The sequence below is a fragment of the Melospiza georgiana genome, chromosome 3, assembly GCF_028018845.1.
Source record: "Melospiza georgiana isolate bMelGeo1 chromosome 3, bMelGeo1.pri, whole genome shotgun sequence".
NCBI lineage: Eukaryota > Metazoa > Chordata > Aves > Passeriformes > Passerellidae > Melospiza > Melospiza georgiana.
In genome coordinates, this window is record NC_080432.1 from 35,165,213 (window position 1) to 35,186,348 (window position 21,136).

At 39.0% G+C, this 21,136-nt stretch overlaps 1 protein-coding gene across 1 annotated transcript in view; it reads right to left on the reverse strand.

Annotated features, from left to right (window-relative positions):
- The window catches only part of RPS6KC1 (ribosomal protein S6 kinase C1), an 85,267-nt gene that overhangs the window by 6,385 nt on the left and 57,746 nt on the right, over positions 1 to 21,136 (reverse strand). Inside the window, exons 12-14 of the mRNA XM_058021093.1 lie at positions 11,896 to 13,473; positions 11,535 to 11,624; positions 174 to 256 (exon numbers count right to left, since the gene is read on the reverse strand). Coding sequence (XP_057877076.1) covers positions 174 to 256; positions 11,535 to 11,624; positions 11,896 to 13,473 — 1,751 coding nt within the window. The remainder of the gene's footprint in view (positions 1 to 173; positions 257 to 11,534; positions 11,625 to 11,895; positions 13,474 to 21,136) is intronic.

Here is a 21,136-nt window from a genome sequence, read left to right on the forward strand (position 1 = left end):
GCTGAAAATGTTTTGTTTCTCTGGTCCCATGCAGACTAAGCAAATTGAGAGTGCTCAGGTTGGCAAAGCTCATCAGAGAAATACAATCAAGGGAATCACACCTGGGCACATCACTGGTAAGAAACTACTGGCCAAGAAGTCACTTTTATGGAGTCACTTGCCCCCAGCCCTACCTTCCCAGTGAGGAGTTCGAAAAGAATGGCACCCAGGCTCCACCAGTCACAGGCTTCTGTCTCTTCTAGGATAGCACCAACCTCTAAACATGAGACATTTCAATTAATATTAAAAAGGTCAGTTACACCTTCAAAATTAACATATATTTACAAGGTGACTGTTTAATGCTGACAGAACATATACCAAACACCACAGAGCTTTCATTATGCCTGCAATTTAGTTAGCCCTTTAGCCACCTACAGACTGCATTGTTCAAGCACAGCAACACCATACATTTCATGCATAATTTGTATTTTCCATGCACACATAGGCACTTTCAAGACTTGTAGGCATTACAGTTATGATTTTTCTATTCTGGACAAAACTGGACAATGACAGACAGTAAAACAAAGCATATTTAGAGAATTTACCCTGGCCACAAGAGCTGGACACATCAGAATGGCCTAATCCAGAAAAGCAGCTCAAAGGAGGGTGCAGTAGTTTACTGCATACCTTAGTTTTGCCTCTGAGGGTAGGATCTGTCTCATGGCTAACCCACACCATTTACTGAGATCCCCATGGAAGATCCCCATGAGCTTTTCACAATGGTCTCATGGAGAGATATCAAATCTGCTTCAAACAGAATAACCACAGCCAGTAACCGTGTATTGCTACAACCCAGCCCAAACTGTACATTGGTATAAAAAGTTGTTTCCCCTTGCATCCAACCCAACAGTGCTATTGCTGCACAGGCACAAGGGACAGCAGGGAGGGGAGAAGGGGGTGACAGTCCCTGGCCGTATACACACACCTATTCAGTGGCATGATGCATGCAGAAAACTTGGCCTTCACTGACTCAGGCTTTAAACTGCAAAAATTATTAAATACAAACACACCACACTGTCTGCCCTAAAACAGGCAGAAAACCAGATTGCAATGAAGATGAAATCTTCATTATGACTGTCAAAAAAATGCAGAGGCTGCACTAAAATAGCTTTGGTGGCAAAAGCCACACCAGCTCCCCAGCAGAGGACAACAATTAGCATACAGTCACATAGCTGTTGCTGTGAAAAGCAGTGCAGCATGGGCAGAAAAATCCTGCTCATCATTTTATGGAGCTTAGCATGAGCACGGCCAAGAAGAGCTCCAGATGAGTCCCAGCCCAGGGTCAGGGAGAGGGAGGTGTCACCCCGGAGCTCCCCAGAGGCAGGGAAGCACAGCCACACTGAGCTCAGGGACGTGCAGCAGCCACACAGCTGGAAGAGGCTCAGCACCTCCCAGAACTAAGCTCAGGCTGCTGTTGCAAGAGCAACAAGGAGGGATGGCTCAGACATTGTCTCTTGAGGTAGCACATCCCTCACACTGAAAAGTTTACTACACTTAATGGCCTTGGAACGACCAATACATCACTGTAAGGGTGCCACACAGCAGAATTTATTCCTCTCCTTACAGATTATTGCTCCTATCAGCACCAAGAAACTTTTACAAAGATGGAACAGCAACTATAAGAGAAACTGTATCAGGATAGTTACATCCATTTTTAAAATGTTTTAAGATCCCATGTGAGCACCAGGATGAAGCTGAAGTTACAGTAAACTGAGAGAATTTGTGTAAAAATCAAAATGTGTTCTTGCAATTTAATTTTAAAGTCCTTCAGAAAGTCTAACCTTCTAGGTAACTATCCTTTAGAAGAAGAAAAAGAAAGAAACCCCAACGTTGGGCCTTTCTACACAAACCAGCTGGTGAAAGGTATTCAGAGCAATTCTCAGTGAAACCTACTACATGGAATTGCCTTTTCAGCTCAAGGAAGATTTCTTCCCAACAAGTGAAGATTTTTATTTTTAAATTAAATTACACACTTATTACAGAATAAGGACAACAAAGCCAAGAATTAATAAGATTGACTACTACATTCTCAGTTCCACTAACTATCCCATATTGACACACCTTAAATTTTAGAATAATGCCACAGAAGGAAATAATTCAATTTTCCCAAAGGTGTTTAGTGGGAATGGACCTCATGAGTTACAGCCCAATTGAAAAAAAAATTACCTAAATGTGAAAAAAATACATCATTCAGAGTACAGAGAAAAGAAATTCTAAAAAAACAAATTTTACTCAGTTTTGGTGCTATTTCTCTTTATGCTGGCAATCAGAGATGCTGATCCAGTTCTCTAAAGAACCAAAGTCACAGTGCCTCCTGTCACAGAACTGTTCGTTACAGGAAGCAGCACTGATGAAAATGGACATATATAGAATAAGAGTCAAAAAACAAACCAGAGTCCACTTCCTCAAAATTCAAGCTCATATTTTCAACTGGAAGAACACTTTCAATATATGCCAAGCCAAAACAAATGTCACTGCAGTTCTCTGACAAGAGCAGCACTGAACTGGTCCATCCACTTTTGGCCATCACCAAAATGACATGAGTGGAATAAATTAAGAACAGGCAAGTAACACGGATTTCTCCCAGGGCTGAAGGGCTCTGCCTGGGTTCTCATGCACAAGCAGAAGTTGCATAACAAGTCATCTGACCAACACAGAACACAAAATGGAAGACTCAGCTGAGGGCAACACCTGAGTCCCCTTCTTTACAAAAACTAAATTTTAGCTCAACTTTTTCCCTATTATGCAATGTCTGCCTTCCAGCTGCTTTCCCTATGTTCTGAAGTTTCCTTATTTCATGTTAAAATAAACGTTTTCCTTTAAAAAAAAAAAAAGAAAATTTAAAAATCACTGTGTACACTACAAATAAACATATGTTGTTTACATTTCCTTCCTTCAAACAGGTCTCATGATTTCTGATGCAATACTGATCATAATAAGTCCAGGATACCACATCAGTATTACTGCATTTTATCTTGACTAAACATCATGGAAAATTTAGAAACTGTAGATTATGAAGTGCTTTTGAGGGACACAGAGTAGCTGGCTAATGTAATATACACACAGGGCATATGCTTTTTTTAAAGCTTCAATATTGCAATAAATCTGAACTACAATATCTGCCTTCACTAAGAAAACATTTTCATCTCAATCCATCAGCAAAGTAATTTAGACAATAAATGGTAGTGACACATAAGCTTAAGTGAATAACATGGGGATATTTGTGCCAAATCTTTCCTTCATGAACCTTGAAGTCAAGGACCTTACCCGGATTTGTACAAAAATAAACATGTGTACACATGTACGGTGTTGGTGCTTCTAGGACTGGCAGAACAACATTTGCAGAAAAAAACATTCCTATCATCCTCAAATAGAAAATCAGAGAAATAATAAAGTAGGGTGAAAAAAATTTAATAGCTCTTTCAACTCTACTGCAATTTCATTAAAGAGAGAGCTTTCCTCTTTCTCCTTCCCAAAGCATGGCCATGACATCCAGCACCACGAAGCACAAGTCAACAGCAATGCTAAATTCCTGCACAAAGCAATTCCAACGGCAGCCACTGGGATAACTGAAGGGAAGGGGATTTGTAAAATGCTATCAGGTTTATACAGAGACAGATGGTGCAGGTAAACACCTTCACTACCCTGCACTGTCCTCCTTCCAGAGCAGCTGGTCTCAACTGAAAGGCCATTTCTTTATGGTTTCCATACTTATCTCAATATTTGCATTACACACAGCAATACCTTACTTCCTGATAAGGGAAACATAGCTGACAACATTTTGTATTTTAAACAGAAGTGCCAGTTCTGAAGAAAAAGCAGAACTTCCCTTCTCTTGAACACACATTCTCAATAAAGCTATTGATGGCAAACCAAGGCTTTTCTCATTCTTTACACAGCAACTTGAAATCTATACCCTATATATACCCCGTCTTGCTGAAGGATTTCAAAGGCTGTTACTACAACACCTGCCACATTTTCTTCCAAACACAGTTTCCTCCAGGGCTGACAATAATGCCTCACAACCAGCACAGGCAAACAGTAGTTAACATGGAAGAAGCCAGGCTTACAGGAGGCCTTAGACATTCTCTGTGCAACTCAGGCCAGATGGCTCATGAATCACCAAGAACAAAAACTTCATCAAAAATTTTGTAGGACAAACAGTAATTAAAAAAAAAAATTTAAAAAAGCATCTCCAGTCAGCTCACAGAAAAACTGGCGCTAGGTGGATGTAGTGCATCCCCAGACACCCAGGAGTCAGGAAAGGCTTTCCCCTTACGCCACACTGCAAGCAGGAACAGCATACTCTCAAGTATCACTTCTGCACTGATAGGAGAATAGGGAGACTCATCTGAACTACCATCAGGTGTCTGAAACTGTTCATGAGGAATTGGACTTGTTCAACATCCTGAAAATAAATACAATGTTTTCCCCTTCTGCGGCCATTAAGATAAACATTGCATGAAAAACCATTAGAGACTCTGCAAATTCTATTTACCTTACACTCACTTAATTTTAAAAGATTACTGTTTTATCATCTTTTGATATCTATATATGTAAAGAAACATTTGCAGAGAATCAACTAAAATAATTCCAACCTAATTCACTCGCAACAGACTCAGTCAGCCAAGATACCATAAGATACAGTCACTAAATAGAACATCCCACAAGCAATCTGGCCATAATGCTTTGCCTAAAATGCTTCAGCAATTTATAAAGCACAGTATTGAACCATCTATATTTAAGTATAAGAAGTTTATCATGGTATTTAAACAATAAAGTAGTGAGGCAAGTCCAATGAACATTTGCTAAGATCAAATGGAGTATGAAAATAGGAAGTTTCATCTAAAAGTTATTCAAAAACACAAGCATCTGTGCTCTTCTTTGGGGGAAAAAAAAAAAAAGAATAAAAATAGAGGGAACTGTATTCTTTCTTTCTTTTAGTGGCCCAAGATGGAATCAAAACTTCCTCTAAAATAATCATATGATGAAAGAGACAAAGTTTTATGACTGTTCTGTTATCAAAACAAAGCAAACATTAATTAACCTCACAGCCAGCTCCGCTTATTTTCACAAGGCATCTTGTATGCTATCTTCAAGGTTTAGTCCCATCTGTAATGTTAATACTACTAATAACAACAGATATAAATAAACACAGGTAAGTACAGTTTCTTCTGGAGTTAACAACTGGCATTTATGACAGCCAGACTAAAATATCAAATTTTTGACAAATCAACAGCTTGGTACATCTTACTGCTTATTCTAGTTACAGAGTCTAAGAAAAACCACAAGACCATGTGCTTCACCTGAAACACACTGTGTACTTACAACAAGCCTGGGATCAGATTTTTTTCAGAAAGTACCTGATGCTCTCCCCAGACCTATGCCTTCAATTACCAACTCCACGTTCATGACATTTTGCTATTCAGGGAGCAGTCAGTTGTCACTGTTTTCTGCGGGACACTCTGGGGTCTCTAGAGAGCTGTCCCACTCCAAATAGTTGCTGAAAAACTGCTACTCCCAGCTTCACAGGAATCAGTACTTTTTCTGCACATTCAGACCTTATTCACACCAGCCATTTATTTTTCATGTTTGTGTTTGATCCTGCTTCCTATTGCCAGGGTTTTTCAAATCTAGCTCATCCTTCTGATTTTGGTGTCCAAAGCTCCTTCACCTATCCAGATATTTTCTTTTCCTTTTAGGATAATCCTGAGACATTAATGTCACACAAAAATCTAGGACAGAGTTAGAGGTAAAAAGCAGGAAGTCCAGTCTTACACTGTAACTACGAGACCAGCCCACCCCTCGACACATCTCAGGGTCAATGGCACTTTAATCCACCACAGTTATTTTTCTTCTTAAACAATCTACTCAAATTAAATTACTATAATACAGAATAGCAGATTTAATGAGTGCCTGCAAACTCCTACTGAAAAACACATACACAAATAATATGCAGGTTTTTCTGCATCAAATGTCTATTTGGTAAACAGAGGCAAATAATCTTTTTCCTTATTCAGTAAATAAAAATTATAGCATGCAGGCTAATAATATCAACTAGCAATTTTTATTTTCATGCCATCTATTTTAGGTGACCAGCTGCACTTTGCATCTGTATTTTCAATTGTTTAAGAGCAAAAGTGACATCTTTATTTGGGAGTACAAAAATCAGGTTGTACATTGAAACATTTTTGTCTTTTTTTTTTTTTTGGAACAAAATACTTTACACACAATTCCTTCTTTTTGCTTAGGTTTTGCACTGTGCACAAGTAACAGCAGGTTACATAAAACCAAATTTACCATATATTTATTTGTAGGCTTCTGTGAATGTTACTTTGTGTAAATAAGACTTGATTATAGCACACAGCTTATGAAAGCCTCAGAATAATACGAAGCATTACTGATGGCCAGTTTCCTACTTACATTTTCTAGGAAGCTAAGCTCCCTTTGGCTTTAGGATCTCAAGCAGCAAATCTCCAGTTTTTAGTAAACACAGTCTGGTGAAAACTTGTTTAAACAAGAAAGAAAAAAGACTCTAAAGGCAGCCCAGTTCTGAAACCTCGTCCTCCAAAAACACTACAGGGATGCAACAGAAAGCATCCCCGCTGCTGAAACAAGAACTCGGGGAGTGTAAATAAAACATCTCGTTCACACATCATATTTACACAAGATGTCAGACCAGCAAGCTGCTTCTACAAGGTTCACAGGTTAGACTGAAAAAGTACCTTAAAGATTTCTCTTCATGGAAAATCCTCAACTTAAATCTGCTTTACCCGAAGACAGCCTTGACTAGGCAACGGCTGTAGACAATTCTGTCTTTCTCACAGGTATTCTCATACTGAGAATGGCTTTTTACAAAAAAAGTTACCAATTTTTTTTTTTTAAATTGTGACTGTCACGGATGGAATACAATTATTATTGTATTTAAAAGTTAACAACTCTTTATATTTAAGATCACAATGTTGGCAAAACCAATACTTAAAATAACAGAAGGTGATAATTTGCATTTCAAAATTCATCTATCTTGCTTTTCTCTCAATTAGACCAAAACATGTTGATTCACAGGTTAGTGTGTGTGTGTTTCTTTTTTAAACTTATTTATAGAGCAGAATAATGGCCCCCCTGCTAGGCTGGCATTTGCTCAAGTTTCTGTCCATGTAAATTGAATCTGTTACTGGAATTTTCCCCCCTTCAGAATACCAAGGCACATTAACCAAGAGATAAAGAGATACATTGCTGATACTATCAGCCACCAGGCAGGTGGATAAAGCAAGGGATTTTTTGTTAGTTTTCGTGGGGATTTTTTGGACAAATATGTGATAAGAGTTCTCAGGGGGCATGGAGAGCAAAGGGCTGTTTAAACAGAAGTGAATCATTCTCATCTGATCTGCTAATAACTTTGTATTCAGACATCAGCTGCTCAGCGCACTTTAAAATGTTCAGAAAACAAAATTACTACAAAGAGGGGGAAAGTTAAAGGAAACAAAACACATAAACCTCACTATAGTCACCTTAGCCATATTAACACAGCAGAAAGTCTCAGTTACAAGTGCCTAATTTCTTCTTTAAAAGCAAATAGGTCATTCTTAGCCAAACCTCCCACAGTTTTGCTTGAAGTGGTGTCGAGTTTATACGGTACGATTTATAATTTAACATTTCCCTTGTGAATTAGAGAAACAACATTTGACTTATCATAGGTGAACAGCAAAGATTTTATTTGGGCATTAATCAAAGCATAGCACAGACACTACTTTGAAGCATCTGCAGACAGCTTTGCTGGTGCCAGAGCTGGTTCAGGAACTTTTGGGTTTTTTTAAATTGAGCAGAACTGTACAGCAGTAAAGAGTAACCCAGCCACACCAACAGATCCGGCAGCACCGTAACACACCACCAGCTTACGAGCACAATTCTTGATGTGCAAATCATTACAAATGAGCCGCATCTTCCGTCTCCAGTTCTTAGGAGAAGTTAAGCAAACGAGGGGCAGGCAGGGCGACAGCAGCATCCATTAATGGTACAATGCCACCTCCCGTCGGCAGCGGGGAAGTGCCGCTCCTGCAACACACGCAGCCCCCTCGGACTGAGGCACCGTGCGAAATAACCATCGCTATTTCACACAGAACTAATCATACTGCTCGCAGGGAGCGCGACGCAGCTTTTCAAACTGTTCCCTTCCCTCGTCTTTTTGACACTTCTGCATTTATAGTCGTTGCATTTTATACATGCACTGCATAATGTCTTTTTGCCTCTCCACCTCCCCCAGGACAACAGGAGCTGAACAAGTCGCTGCTCTTCAGGGATCTGATCACTGCTGCTGAACCCACTCTGCTTTGCTTTACTTCAATGCAAGGTTACACTCTGGTGCACAGAAAGCCTTAAACACAAAATCCTACATCCCACAAGCAAGTTTCACACAGGTGGACCTATTATCCCTTGGCCCTGCAAAGCTTCATCACTAATACATTACTATCCCTAGCCCATCCAGCAATTAGTTTTCAATATATAAATTGCAGAATTTAGATTTCATGGTTTTTTTCAACAAATAAAACAGCTTAAGATTTAAATACATCTTCATGCACTTCACTGCTAATCATTTTATAACTTACACTGTAGAAAAACAATACCTGAAACCTCAACAACTGAAAAGACACAAGTGTTTCAAATACGTTTAAAATTTTCATGTAATTCTCAATACAATTTTCTACTTCTTTTTAACTGAAGATATCCTGCAATGTGTTTAAATTTCTCATTCATCCTCCCCTTTTTCTGCCCGCAAAATTTGCTCCTCAAAAATCAATGCAGAAAAAAACTGCAGCCCTAAACTCATCTGTTCTCAGTCTCCAACAGCAAACTCTAAAAAGTAAAGTTTATTGATAGACACCTTCCCTTTCTTGCATACTATGAAAGAGTGCACTAAATTGTTGAAATCAGGTAGAATACAAGTTATCATATCCAAACCTATTCTGTCTCAAACTCTGTTAAAAGCACACAGCAAGCCAAACACAAAATTTTTACAAGTTTCACTGCATCCTTCAGCAGGAGAGAAGAGGAGAAGGAAGGCTGACTATCCAGAGACAGGGCAACACAGCACATAATCCTGAAAACACCGGGAAAATTCAAAACGAGATAAAGACTCATTTTGAGTCACTTATTTTAGACACTGTGTTTTACTACAGTGAGAAATCATAAGACGCGATAAAATTTTGTGAAGGTAATTGTTCACTTCTACAAAACTACAGCATTTGCTTCAGGAAAAAAAAAAAAAAAAAAAAAAAAAAAAAAAAAAAACCAAAACCAGGCTGTGAAAAACACTTATTAAAAAGAAACTTAAAAAATAATATTGAAACCTCAAAACTTGTTCCTAGTGTACTGAACTGAAGGACAAATATAATTTCAAAATCCTTATTGGAAGAGGCAGCTTGAGGAGAAATGCTTTCATGATAAAGGGGTTCTGGGACATAGTGCACTCCTCAAAATGAAAAAAACTATCATTCAAATGAAGTTTTTTTTGCCCCCAGTAATATTTTAACGTGATTATTTCTTTTAACACTGCTCAAAAGTTCTAAAACAACATTTACCAGCAGCAGTAGCCCTAAGAAAGCCACTGTGGACACAGCTACACACCATTACTGAATCATTCTTCATAAAAGAATGACACTTGAATTCAAAATAAATTTTGTGCTGCTAAATTATACCAATTATTACTCTCCTACTAAAAATTAACATGTAACAGTTACACTAAAGTACCAGCATGCTTCACAGAGGCAACATTAAGATCAAGAAATCTGAAAGGCAAGAATCACGGAGCAGTACCAATTCATCCACCTTGAATACATCTAATACTTGCGTTTGCAAATCCTCACCTTGCAGACACACAAAGCAAATGCAGCCTGGGGTAGGGCAGAGAGGGCAGAGAGGGGAAGGCAACTCCAGGAAAAAAAGCCCGGATGGGTACCACACCTGTGCTGTGAGGTGGAAATAATGACGGTGTGCAAAACTTCATTCCTGCATTCGGGGACTTCTAAATATTATTTCAACTGCTCCCTAAACACTTAATTACTGCAGGAGTTGGCTGGTTGGGGCTTAGGGGGCAAAAAGCACCTCTCTTTGGATCCTCATTAAAGTACAGAAAAATTAAGCTTTGACTTTCACAGCTCATTAATGATGACAGGGTGGGAAAAGGCTGCACTTCCATCTTTGCTGGAACTCGACTGGGGAGCGCTCTGTTCGTGGCTGCATTAGGGAGGCAGGAAAACACCTCTCTAACAGGTTGTCACACATGTTGGCCTCCAGGACAGCCATCTATTTAACAAACACAGTAATTGCTGGGATCCCCAATTATCTTATTATTTAATAAAAGTGCCCTGAGGGTAGAATGAAGGTGTTGGATTTACTTTGATAGGTGAAAAGAATTATTTTCTGTGATACCTGCCCTTTTGACTTGCATAGAAAAGATTTTATTTTTCACTTATCTCAAGAAGCTGACATTCAAAGTTTGTTGAGACCCTACCACCTTTATTCACAGAGGCAGCTCCTTGCCTCCTTGCCTTCAAGCATTTCACTTGAAGAACAAAAACACAGAAGAAACACCTAATGCCAAACTAAATTCAGAACTTCCATGGCTGGTAACTCTTATTCTAAATTTTTCTAAACACACATTTGCAGACCTTGAGCTTGAGGACTACCTGCATGCCAAGTTGCAATGCTTGGCCAGACCATGCACTCTTCAGAAAGTTATGCTGGCATTTCAAGGTTGGAATGAAAATGTAGTAATCTCGAGTCTAAACATAGTTTTTATAAGTTAACTATGAAATTTTAAAAATATTAAGCTGTACATGAAACACCTGAATTTTGGCTGTCACTTCCAAAAATCACAGACCACTGTATTAGCAGAAAATAAATTGGAAAAAGGAAAAGAGGGAGGGCTCAGTTTCAAGTGCCATCCTTGCTATAAGATCCCAAGAGATATTGATTTTATCACCCTCATGATTGATGAAAGCAGTTCTAAGGAAAGAGCTCTCTAAACTATTTCAAAGCCCACTGTAGCTCATCAAAAATGTCAGAGGCATCTCTGAGCCTATTAGGGTTGTATTTTTCAAACCTCTGTGGTTCTCCCCCACCACCCATGTCCTTTGCATGTATAAATTTTTATATTTTTAAGGGTCTTAGCGCCACTTTTTCAGCCTCATTTGCTCTTTTCATTTACCAAGATGTACTCACACACAGGAAATAACTAGAAGAAAACAGAACATTCCTAACTTGCTTAAACAAGACATTCAGTACAATTACACGTTATGGAAATGACATAACAAACACCACCACAGTTCAACAATAAAGCAGTTATGAGCCCTGTAGCTTTTTAAAACATTAAGGAAAAGAGACAAAGAAAACTCAGATATCGCATGATCTCAAGCTGTATGCTACAGAGACTACAAGAGAAAATGAAAGCTGCTAATCTACTTTCCAAGTGAAACATTGTAGGTGATTGCTCTAACCTGGGGCACAGTACATTCTCTCTATGGCATCGTTGTCACAGGAATCTTCAACCTCCCTCCACCTGCTAAAATACGTTAGCTGAATGTGTCCTAAAAACAAAACGACAGGAGAAATCAAAACATTTTTCCCTTCCATTTTCTGCAGAAGTGAACTGTAATTACTCCTTTTGTAGCTAAAAACAGTATCATTAAGAATAATGGCATCATTAAGTACTAGAAGCTATTACTGGGGGTGAATTTGCTGCACTGATAATGAAGCTCTAGACAGGAAATGAAGATACTAATTACAAGATAAAACGCCTACTCAGTTAATTGGAAGCAACAGCGAATAAAAAGAAATGCATTTGCAAAAGTTCCTGACCTCTATCATTCAATAAGATGTTGTTTGGGTTCAAATCGCGGCACACAATTCCTTCTCTATGTAAAGCATCAAGGGCTACCACCATTTCAGCTGCCCATCTTTGAATGCAATCCTCTGGGATATTAAACCTGGAGGTTAGCGCTAATCTTTCGTCGAGGTCCTGAAAAATTTGATGTATTTCCTTCTGCCCTGCTCCTGCTATTTTGTCTTCCTTCTTTGGTGCAGTCTTTTTACTTTCAGCTGCTGGTGACATAGCTGAGTCTGCCTCCTCTTTTCTGCTGTCTTCAGTTTGACTGGAAAACAGCGACACTCCTTCATTCCTTAGTGTGTCTGTGTCCAAGCTAACCTCTGGAGCACCTGAGAGCGGGTTGGAAACACATGAACTTTCTTCTTCGCTTGCCATGTTTAAGGAGCAGGCCCCAAGCTCTTGGAACAGAGCCCCATCTTCTGAAGCACCTACCTCTTGGTCAGATGAAAAGAGGGTCCCAAGAGCTCCCTGAGTGACACCACTTTGCTCATTTGCTTCCTTGTGGGCAGGATCACCCACTTCTGGTGCCACATGATTTGGCTCTTGATCAAATGCTTTGCATGGCTCTGCAGAATTATTTAATTGCAAGACATCAGGTGTTTCCAACAACTTTACTTCTGACACGTCCCTATCAGATTTTGTAAACTTTGCCGGCCTTGACACGGCTGGCTCCTCTGTTTCATCAGACATGCCTGGTAAGTTTATTAGGAGATCAGGCCTTCCTTCATCAATGCTGTTCACATCATCAAAAGCAGCATCCTTAAAGGAGATGACTGGCACAGAGTCATTTGAACCCCTGCTCACAGTGTCATGAGCTTTCACACCCATCTTGCTCTCCAGGGCATCCAAGCTTCTGTCATGATCTGGAACAGAAAACAATGGCTTTAAAGGCTCTGATTTCAGGTTATACAACTTTTCTCCAAACTCAAGCCCCAGGAGCTCACTAGTGCTATCTTTGCTGTCTATCCTGAAGAGCTCCATGGGGCTGTTCTTGGATCTAGTCAACGAGTCCAGTATCCTAGTAGGGCTGGCTATTTCTGACTCGGCATCGTTGATGAACAGCTTTCGTTCCTGAGGCGCAACTTGGGAGGTGAAGCTGTCACTGCCAACAACACTGCACCTCTGCAAGGAACTCCTCTCTTTGGTGTGCAGCCCTTCACTCTCTGCTTTAGCCACTGGTTCCTCACTTAGGGAGCCAGAGTCAATTTTTTCCTGCCCGTATTCATTGCACAACGTTAAATAACTAGTGGTGCACTCTTCTTCTGAGCTGGATGCCGAGTCCATCCACTTGGAACTCTCCTGACCATCTTCCTGGGTGCTGCTGTCATCCTGAGAGCTTGGTGTCAGGCTGCTCCTCAGTGGCACCACCTTCAGCATGCTCTCTCCATAGCTTTCTCTGGAATCAGTGCTGCTACCAGTTTCTTTAGGAGTTGGTGTTGGTTGCTCCAGGTAAATTTTAGTTGAACTGGATGTTCTGGATTCAGGAATTTCAAAGCTCTCTTCAGGACTTCTGTTCAGGAACTTACTGACATAAGACCAGAGTTTCCCTCCTGAAAAAAAAAAAAGAAAAAAGGGAGGGGTTAATTTCACTCAAAAATAGAATTATTTTTTTTTTATGAAACAGGAAAATATCCTCACTGTCACTGTACCCTTACATCCACAGAGTTATTTGGATCTGCTACCCCAGCAGTAAATAATTTCAGGGACTACAACTTGCTTTTCACGTAGATTTGTATTATTACATAAATATTTAAAGAGCTGCATCTGAGATTCAGATGCTGCTTTTTTGTTTCTAAACTTCAGTAAAGTCTCATTACAGAGCATGTCTCAAGTTGCAAAGTGGTCCCTACTCTCCACCTGCTGCCTCAAAAGAAGCAAAAACCAGGAAAAATCAAATTGTTTAGTGCTCATCACCATCTCTATCTACCCTGAATAATTCTGTACCCCAGCTCTAAACTCATCAGCAGCATTAGTGGAAATGGACTGAAAACTAAACAGCAAGTTCAGTAAGGGAAATTACCATATTAGCTGGATATTTTAAGGGTCTGTGTCTCTCTTTGAAGAAGTTGGGGATTTTAGTTAAATACTGATATAATTCTTCTATTTACTTTAGAATTCAAAAAAAGGTTTCTATGCTTGGCTGCACCAGACAAGAATTTATCAATACTTTAAGGTACACAGGCAAAAAGCTCCTTCACAGCATCTAAGAAAGTGGTATCTCCAAAAATAAGTTACATTTAAAAAATACAAACCAGGACTCTTCATCTTTCCAAATGCTGCACACATTAAAAAAGCTCACAGACTTCAAAACGTAATTTTAGCAAAATAAATCAGGAAGTTACTGTACCTCTTGTATGTGCCAAAGAATTTGGCTTAAAGCTAGCAAGTCTCCTTTGATAACTTAGGGAGAAATGCAATGTCAAGACATTTCAACTTCAAAGACTGTACAGAAATTCTGGAAAATGCAGGAGTTTGAACAAAATCTTTGTAAAAGAAAAAATAAGTATCCATCCCACTGGGCATCTGCAAAGTTGGTGGGGTTTTTGTTGGGTTTTTGTTACTTATTTGGATAAACCAGAGTTTTATATTTTTCCAAAATACATTCTTTAATAGCTTGGGGTTTTTAACACTCTCTTTATAAGGCAAAATTCCTTTAAAAAGTACAATAAAAGAAGAAACTATTTATCATTGCCTAGGAACAGATTTTCTATACTCCCAGGTATTTCAAATAAAACTTATCAAAGACAGAAAAACCTTGACACTTTAAAAAATTAATTTGAATAATATAATGTGAAGTTTTCCTGCCCTCCATCCCCCTGGCTAAGACAAGACTTGTTTTTCAAGGGGAAAAAAACATCTCACTGGCTGTGGTGAAAGTAAGTATATTAAAAACACTAAAAGGCAATTCTAACAGCTTGAGTCCAATGGTAAAAATGAAAATTTAGGTCTGTTAATCACCCTGGTTTCTGCCCAAAGTACAAACAGAGCTAGCACCAGGTCAGGATGACCCTTGCCACCTTCTAGAATGCGGTGAGAAAGGATGCCAGGTAAAGCAACAGGAGCAAAGGGAAGCAATGCTCACAGAGAGAGGAACAAGAACTGCTATACTGACCACTGTAAACAAAAGCACTTTAAATTCTTACCCAGAGGTGCATTCACAATATGCACCCAAAGTGTGCCCTGCCTCAGCAGCGAGCACAGCCCCTGGGTCCCTCCCAGCACAGCTGCAGGGCAGGGACTGGCTCTGAGCCTGCCTGGGCACAAGTGACCCCAGGCCCTGTGCTGGTGACACCGAGGGCCCTGGCCCTGCCAGAGCTGCCTCACAGGAGGATCTCAGCCCTGTGAGAAGCAGGGAGCCCCTGCAGGCCCTTCAGGTGAGGCCTCTTGCTTTAAACACAACAGGTCACACAGCCGCGCAGCAGGGCGAAGGCAGCCTGCCCTTGGAGCCCTGCAGCTTGCACAGCACTCCAGGATTACTGCAGCTGATTTAGTGAATAAGAGTTGCCCATCCCATAATCACCAGCAGTTCTTTTCTAATGTTATACTTCTACATTTATTCATATTTTTGCTATAAAACAGCAGGGAGATTAAAAAAACAGAAAAGTGAATGAGAAAGAGAGTGAGAACATACATAATTTTTACATATGTGAGAGTTTGTCCTCTTTTCACACTTTTATCCAGAAGAATTAATTTCCTTTAAAATTTCAATTAAATTACTTCAAGTACTTTGCCCAATTTAATAAAATAACTATTTTTATTATAATTTATTTTTAATAAAATAACTTTGCCCAGTTTATTAACTAGGCATGTAATGATTCATGTCCATTTCATACAAAACAATAAAATCTAATTTGAGAACCACCAACTGCATTTAATAAAACACACTATCTAATAAAAAAATTATATAGTCTCCCCATCCCACTTTAATTAATGATTAATAGTACAAGCTAAATATTTTCATCTACATATTACTAGTGTTTAGTCACAAATTTATGCTGAAAACACAAATCTCAGGTGTCAAAGCAGGTTCACAGACCATGAAGACTCACATAAGATATTTGGAGTTTTGGGAAGTGCCTGGCACAACCTGGCACCACCTCAGCCTCCAGGTATGGCTTTAATTCAAGTATGAGCATCATCAGTGCTTCCCCTGAAGGAAGTTGTAAAAGGTCTTTCTAACAGAGGCCTGCCTTGAGCTTTGACCTAGGGAGACAAAGCTCAAAACCGTCTTCCTGTGCTCTTTTGTCACATCTTTTTCCTGTGTCATTACTGGACACCAGGTGGGCTTTTACATGTGACTCCTGAATGGCTCTCACTGACCCAAATGTTTTGTACCCCTACACTGGTAGGGGGTACAAAATAAGATAAGAAGGGGCTGGGCGGCCCACAATATGAGGAATGCAAGAATTATCTGTGCACAACTTAGGTTTTTCACCTATTGAGAAGTTCAGCTGCTCTCAGGACAAATCCTGTCTGCTGCTCCCTCTGCCTCACTTCATGGAAGATTTCATGCAACCTCCACTAGATTTGGACTTCTACTTGGATTACTGCAGCTTAAAGGAGACCCAAGAAAGATTAAGGAAGGAAAAAGAGACATGTTGGGATCAATACTTCAAAAATCCACGGAAAAATCACTGGCAGATTTGAGAGGTTCAGTAAACAGAGAAGTTGCAAAAGACAAAAAAGAAATCTCTTTATTTTTACAGTGTTCAAGAATTCACCACTGTCCACTTGTGAAAACAGGGAGAACTGCAACAATTCATTTATTTTTGCAAATCTATTATCTTAGGTTTTCAAAAAGAAGTTGTTCATTATTCATGACTTGTATTTAAAAACCACACTGGAAATGACTACTTATTGCAACTTCACTTAAGAGTTAACACAAGTAAACAAAACAAAACAAAAATTATGTCCAAATATGTTAACATACAAATATTTCAAGACTGGCCTCCTGGTCAAGTGGAAATACGTAAATAAATGTCATGCAATAATTGTGTTCTATAGTGAAAAACAATAATTTCATTCCTTTTTGCAAACATTCAATCCAGGGTCAAACAAAAGTGATATTTGTATCTGCGTATGTAATTATGCCTTTATGAATGACATACTAATAATCTTTCCCCCTCTCCCCATGTGTTGTGTAAGATCAAGAAAACCCATTAGCAAACCATGCTAATATAGTATCAGGAATCTATAAAAACTAAAATTACAGAAATCAATCCAAACAAGTAAGCTTCAGTCACTGTCAGATAGTCCAACAGACTAAATAACTATAAAAGCTACAGTATTAAGCTAAAGTTTATTAGTGTTTAATGCAATTTCAGAACTCTATTATTAGCATAACTAATTATTATGTTTGTTTTCTTCTACCATGAACTGATTCTACAGTCAGTCTAGTTCAGTCTTTCTGGTTTTATAAGCACATGAAAATCATCAAGTTTCACATTCTTCTGCAGTTATTCAGTGAGAAATTTCTTATCAGCAGTGCTATACTTAACCACATTTCCAGTATTCTGGAGCTTACACCTTTGTTTCTAAAGGCAGAATCTAAAAAGTTAGTGTCCAAAATAAGCAACAGGAAATTCAGCATAAAGTGACCAAGTGATGAAGCTGACTAGAAATTTTTTATATTCTTTCAAACATTTCTGCAGCTTTTTTATTAATAGCACTTGATGTAGGAACACCAAAAAGAAAATACAGAGACTATAATAGCACATAAGACAGAATAAAACGAAACCTAACAGATCAGCACATTTGTCTCCTAAACATGTTTTTTGTTCCAGCTGACAAGAAAAATTCATGACCAGTTGGATTCTTCTTTACCCAGTTATCAGACACTTCCCATTTCAGTTTCACATCCTGAAAGACTGGCTGACTAAAGAGATAATATTCCAAAATAAATCAATCGCTTTTGCTACCTTGGCCCATGAGATTATTCCCAATAAGTATTGGCAATAATGTTCTGCAATTCTCACAGAACTGGAATGCAGCTAAGAATGTAGCAGTCACTGTATTTAGGAAATCCCAAACAAAGTCAAAGTGAACAACCCAAACTTCCAACTAATTGTGATGTGATGGGAAGAAAAATAGTACTGAAAGACATATGCCCGAATTATTCTCCAAAACTGGGCCCAAGTGTCTACATCACCGCATAAGGATTTGTATATGGCTAGGACTTTCAATCCTAAACCATGCACCTCATGAGAATTATTAGCCTTCCTTGCTGGGAAAGGAACAATTTTATGGTTTTCAAAGAATCACTGTCCCCCTTTTGAACAGAGACATGCCCTGGTAAACTTCACCATCTTAACGCAACAGCTACAAAAAGTGGGGCTTGCACAGTTCCTAGGCCAAAAGCAAAGCAGACACACAGGCACTGCCATGGCACAACAACAATATTCCACAGCATCCTGAAGGCACACACAGTGGAGCTGCAGCTCCACACGAGCAGGAAGCTGAGCTCCTGCCTAATCTCCAACATGACAGTAGTTACAAGCACCAGAGTCCTGCATCTGCAGTCCTGTACTTCCAGTGCTGCTGGTGAATCTCTGCTGCAAGGTTTGCTAGTTTAGGCAAAGCTCCAATGCACTTGGAGCAAAAGCTACTATTCCAAAGCAGCCTCCTGAAAAAGTCACTTGCCAAGGAGCGTATCACCTTCCCTGCATTTTCTGATTGCTCTCAAATATTTACAGCTAGCATTATCTCCTCTCCTAACAACAAATCCTCAGCTTTGCAAGCCAGAGCGCTGCCGTGGTGTTGTCTATCAATTGCTGCATGCAGCAAGCCTCTTCAGCAGGAAGTTTCTTGAGTGCTCTCCAGATTGATAGGAACTCCAGCTTGTTTATGCTTAAAGAGATTTGACAGCTTCTAACAGCCACTTAAACTTTGATGTCCCATGGAAGCCCCCCAGCCTATTTTGAAGCATCTGTTTCTAAAATTTCAGTTGTTAGTAGTGCCAGGAAGAAGCGAGGCCTTATTAACATCAGATTGGCTCTCTCCCACACTAGAACTTGGCAAGTGCTTTCCTAAAAAGCTACAAGATAACTTTATGGACTTTTGTGCTTCTGATGCATCCTTGAAGCCTGTCACTGTGGAGGGGAGAAAAATCTCTAAAAGAACCCAAGACCTCACTCACCAATTCTAGGCACGTTACACCATCATGATTTACCAAACCAGCCAACCAAGGTCTTCCTCTTGAGTCAGTGGTCAAGCTTGCAGAATTCCACACAAAACCCATCAGTGCTGCTCTTAGTAATATAGACAAAATCTACTATGAACCAGTCAGCAGCTTAGCAAACATATATTGTCCATTCATAACATTAAAACCTTTGAATTTGCTACGATACGAGCCGCTACCCATTTAAAGTCGTATATAATGGGTATACTAAATACACATTTGGTATTTTACCATTCAAATTCACAGTGGTGGAGCTAACATACCTAACATCATAAATCAGCACCACTTACAAATTTGACTGGCACAATCTTATTGCTTACAAGAATTACTTGGAGTATGAATATTTAGAGCACTCATAAGTCATTAAATAAAATTTCAAGAGACTATTACTTAAAAAGTACTGTCTTAGAAATTTTTATCTTTTCCCAACATCAACTACAAGCACCTTCTCTATTCATATCTACTCTGAGATGGACAACATTTTAAGATAGGTTTGTCTATAGGGATTCCTGGTGTTATTATCCTTGTAATTTAAAGAATGAGTACTACTAACATAAGACTGATCGGATCAAGACCATCATCACTGGGGTGAGCAAGACTACTCTGCAAATAGTGCAGCATAACTTCAGCCCTATTTTTATTTATCCTTTATTCACACAGAGTTAGAAGCCTTTCTCCTGAATCTCTTCCCAGCATCAGTGTCACAGCAGGGTGAGGAGCAGTGGCCACTGCCCCAGTTTGGGATTTGGAATCAGGCCCTACATCTGCAATACACTTATTGAATACATTCTCAGGCAATCTACTCATCACTGTATACCCCAGCTACCACTCTTTACAGCAGAATATATCACTCTTCTATTCCCTTTGTGTGTTCTGAGCCCAGACAGTAGGTTCTTGAAAATGAAAGAGCTCTGTTCGTGCAATGTCTCTATTTTTCTTATTGTTATCACAATAAAATTAACAATTCCAGAAGATTGCCGTTGTAAGCTGCTCACATTAGGCCTTCCTTAAAACTTGTTCTTACATCTGACCACTTCTCCCACAAATATCACGACTACTCCACTCACTTTTCCATCTGTCTCAAGGAAGAACATTCTTCCTAAAGAGAAGACCAAAACTGTAGAACTTCAGAAACTGCAGAAGTATTAGGAAGGCTTTTTAAAGTTATGTAATTATGCTAGTTTTAAGGGCAGCTGGTATCTGACAAAGGTTATGGGTGGGATTTTGTGTTTGGTTTGGAGCTTCTTTGGTTATGGGTTTTTAAAAATACTTTTTCTCTAAACAAAATATAACAGCTTATACGGAGATTGCAGCCCAGGTGAGAATTTCTCAATTATTGTGTCTATTATTATATACACACCTCAAAAAAAGTGCTGCACTGTACAGACCAGCACTGTAAATTCCCAAGATCACAATCAGGCACTGCTGCAATGTGAGGCTTTTCTTCCTGCATCAGTGCTCATGGCAAAACCAAGTCACACATTGTAGAAACATTCATTCCTGTTGCAAAGCTAACTTTAGCTGGCCTCATAAGACAAATTGTTCATGAAAAAGCCAAAATCTAAGTTATTAAGGGGGAAAAGAAATAATATTCAATGTAATAAAATTATCTTCTCTATCAGCCAACTTAGTTTCTTCACATCATCCATTCTGAGTTATTAACATTTCCTAAAAAAATAACTATTAGCAACCCCAAAATTTATATTCTGTACTCATTTTAAACAAATATGGGTAATTACATTTAGGGAATATTTAAATCCAGGTGTTAGACAAAAAATCAAAATGTAATTATTTTGTGCCACCTGTTCCCTGTACATTCAACAGGAATTTTATAAATAGTTTGAAGGCACAACTCTGTGGTTCTGCTTTGAACTCCTGTGTGATGCCACTAGCTATTTTCTTAAAAATCTAGATCAGAGCAATATTAATCAACAGGAAAATGTTCATGGTTTTTAGCAGAGCTATTAAATTCTTGTGCAAATACTTGTCATTTTAACTAGAAGATGCTAAAAAGGTTTACTAGTTAAAGTTTACGC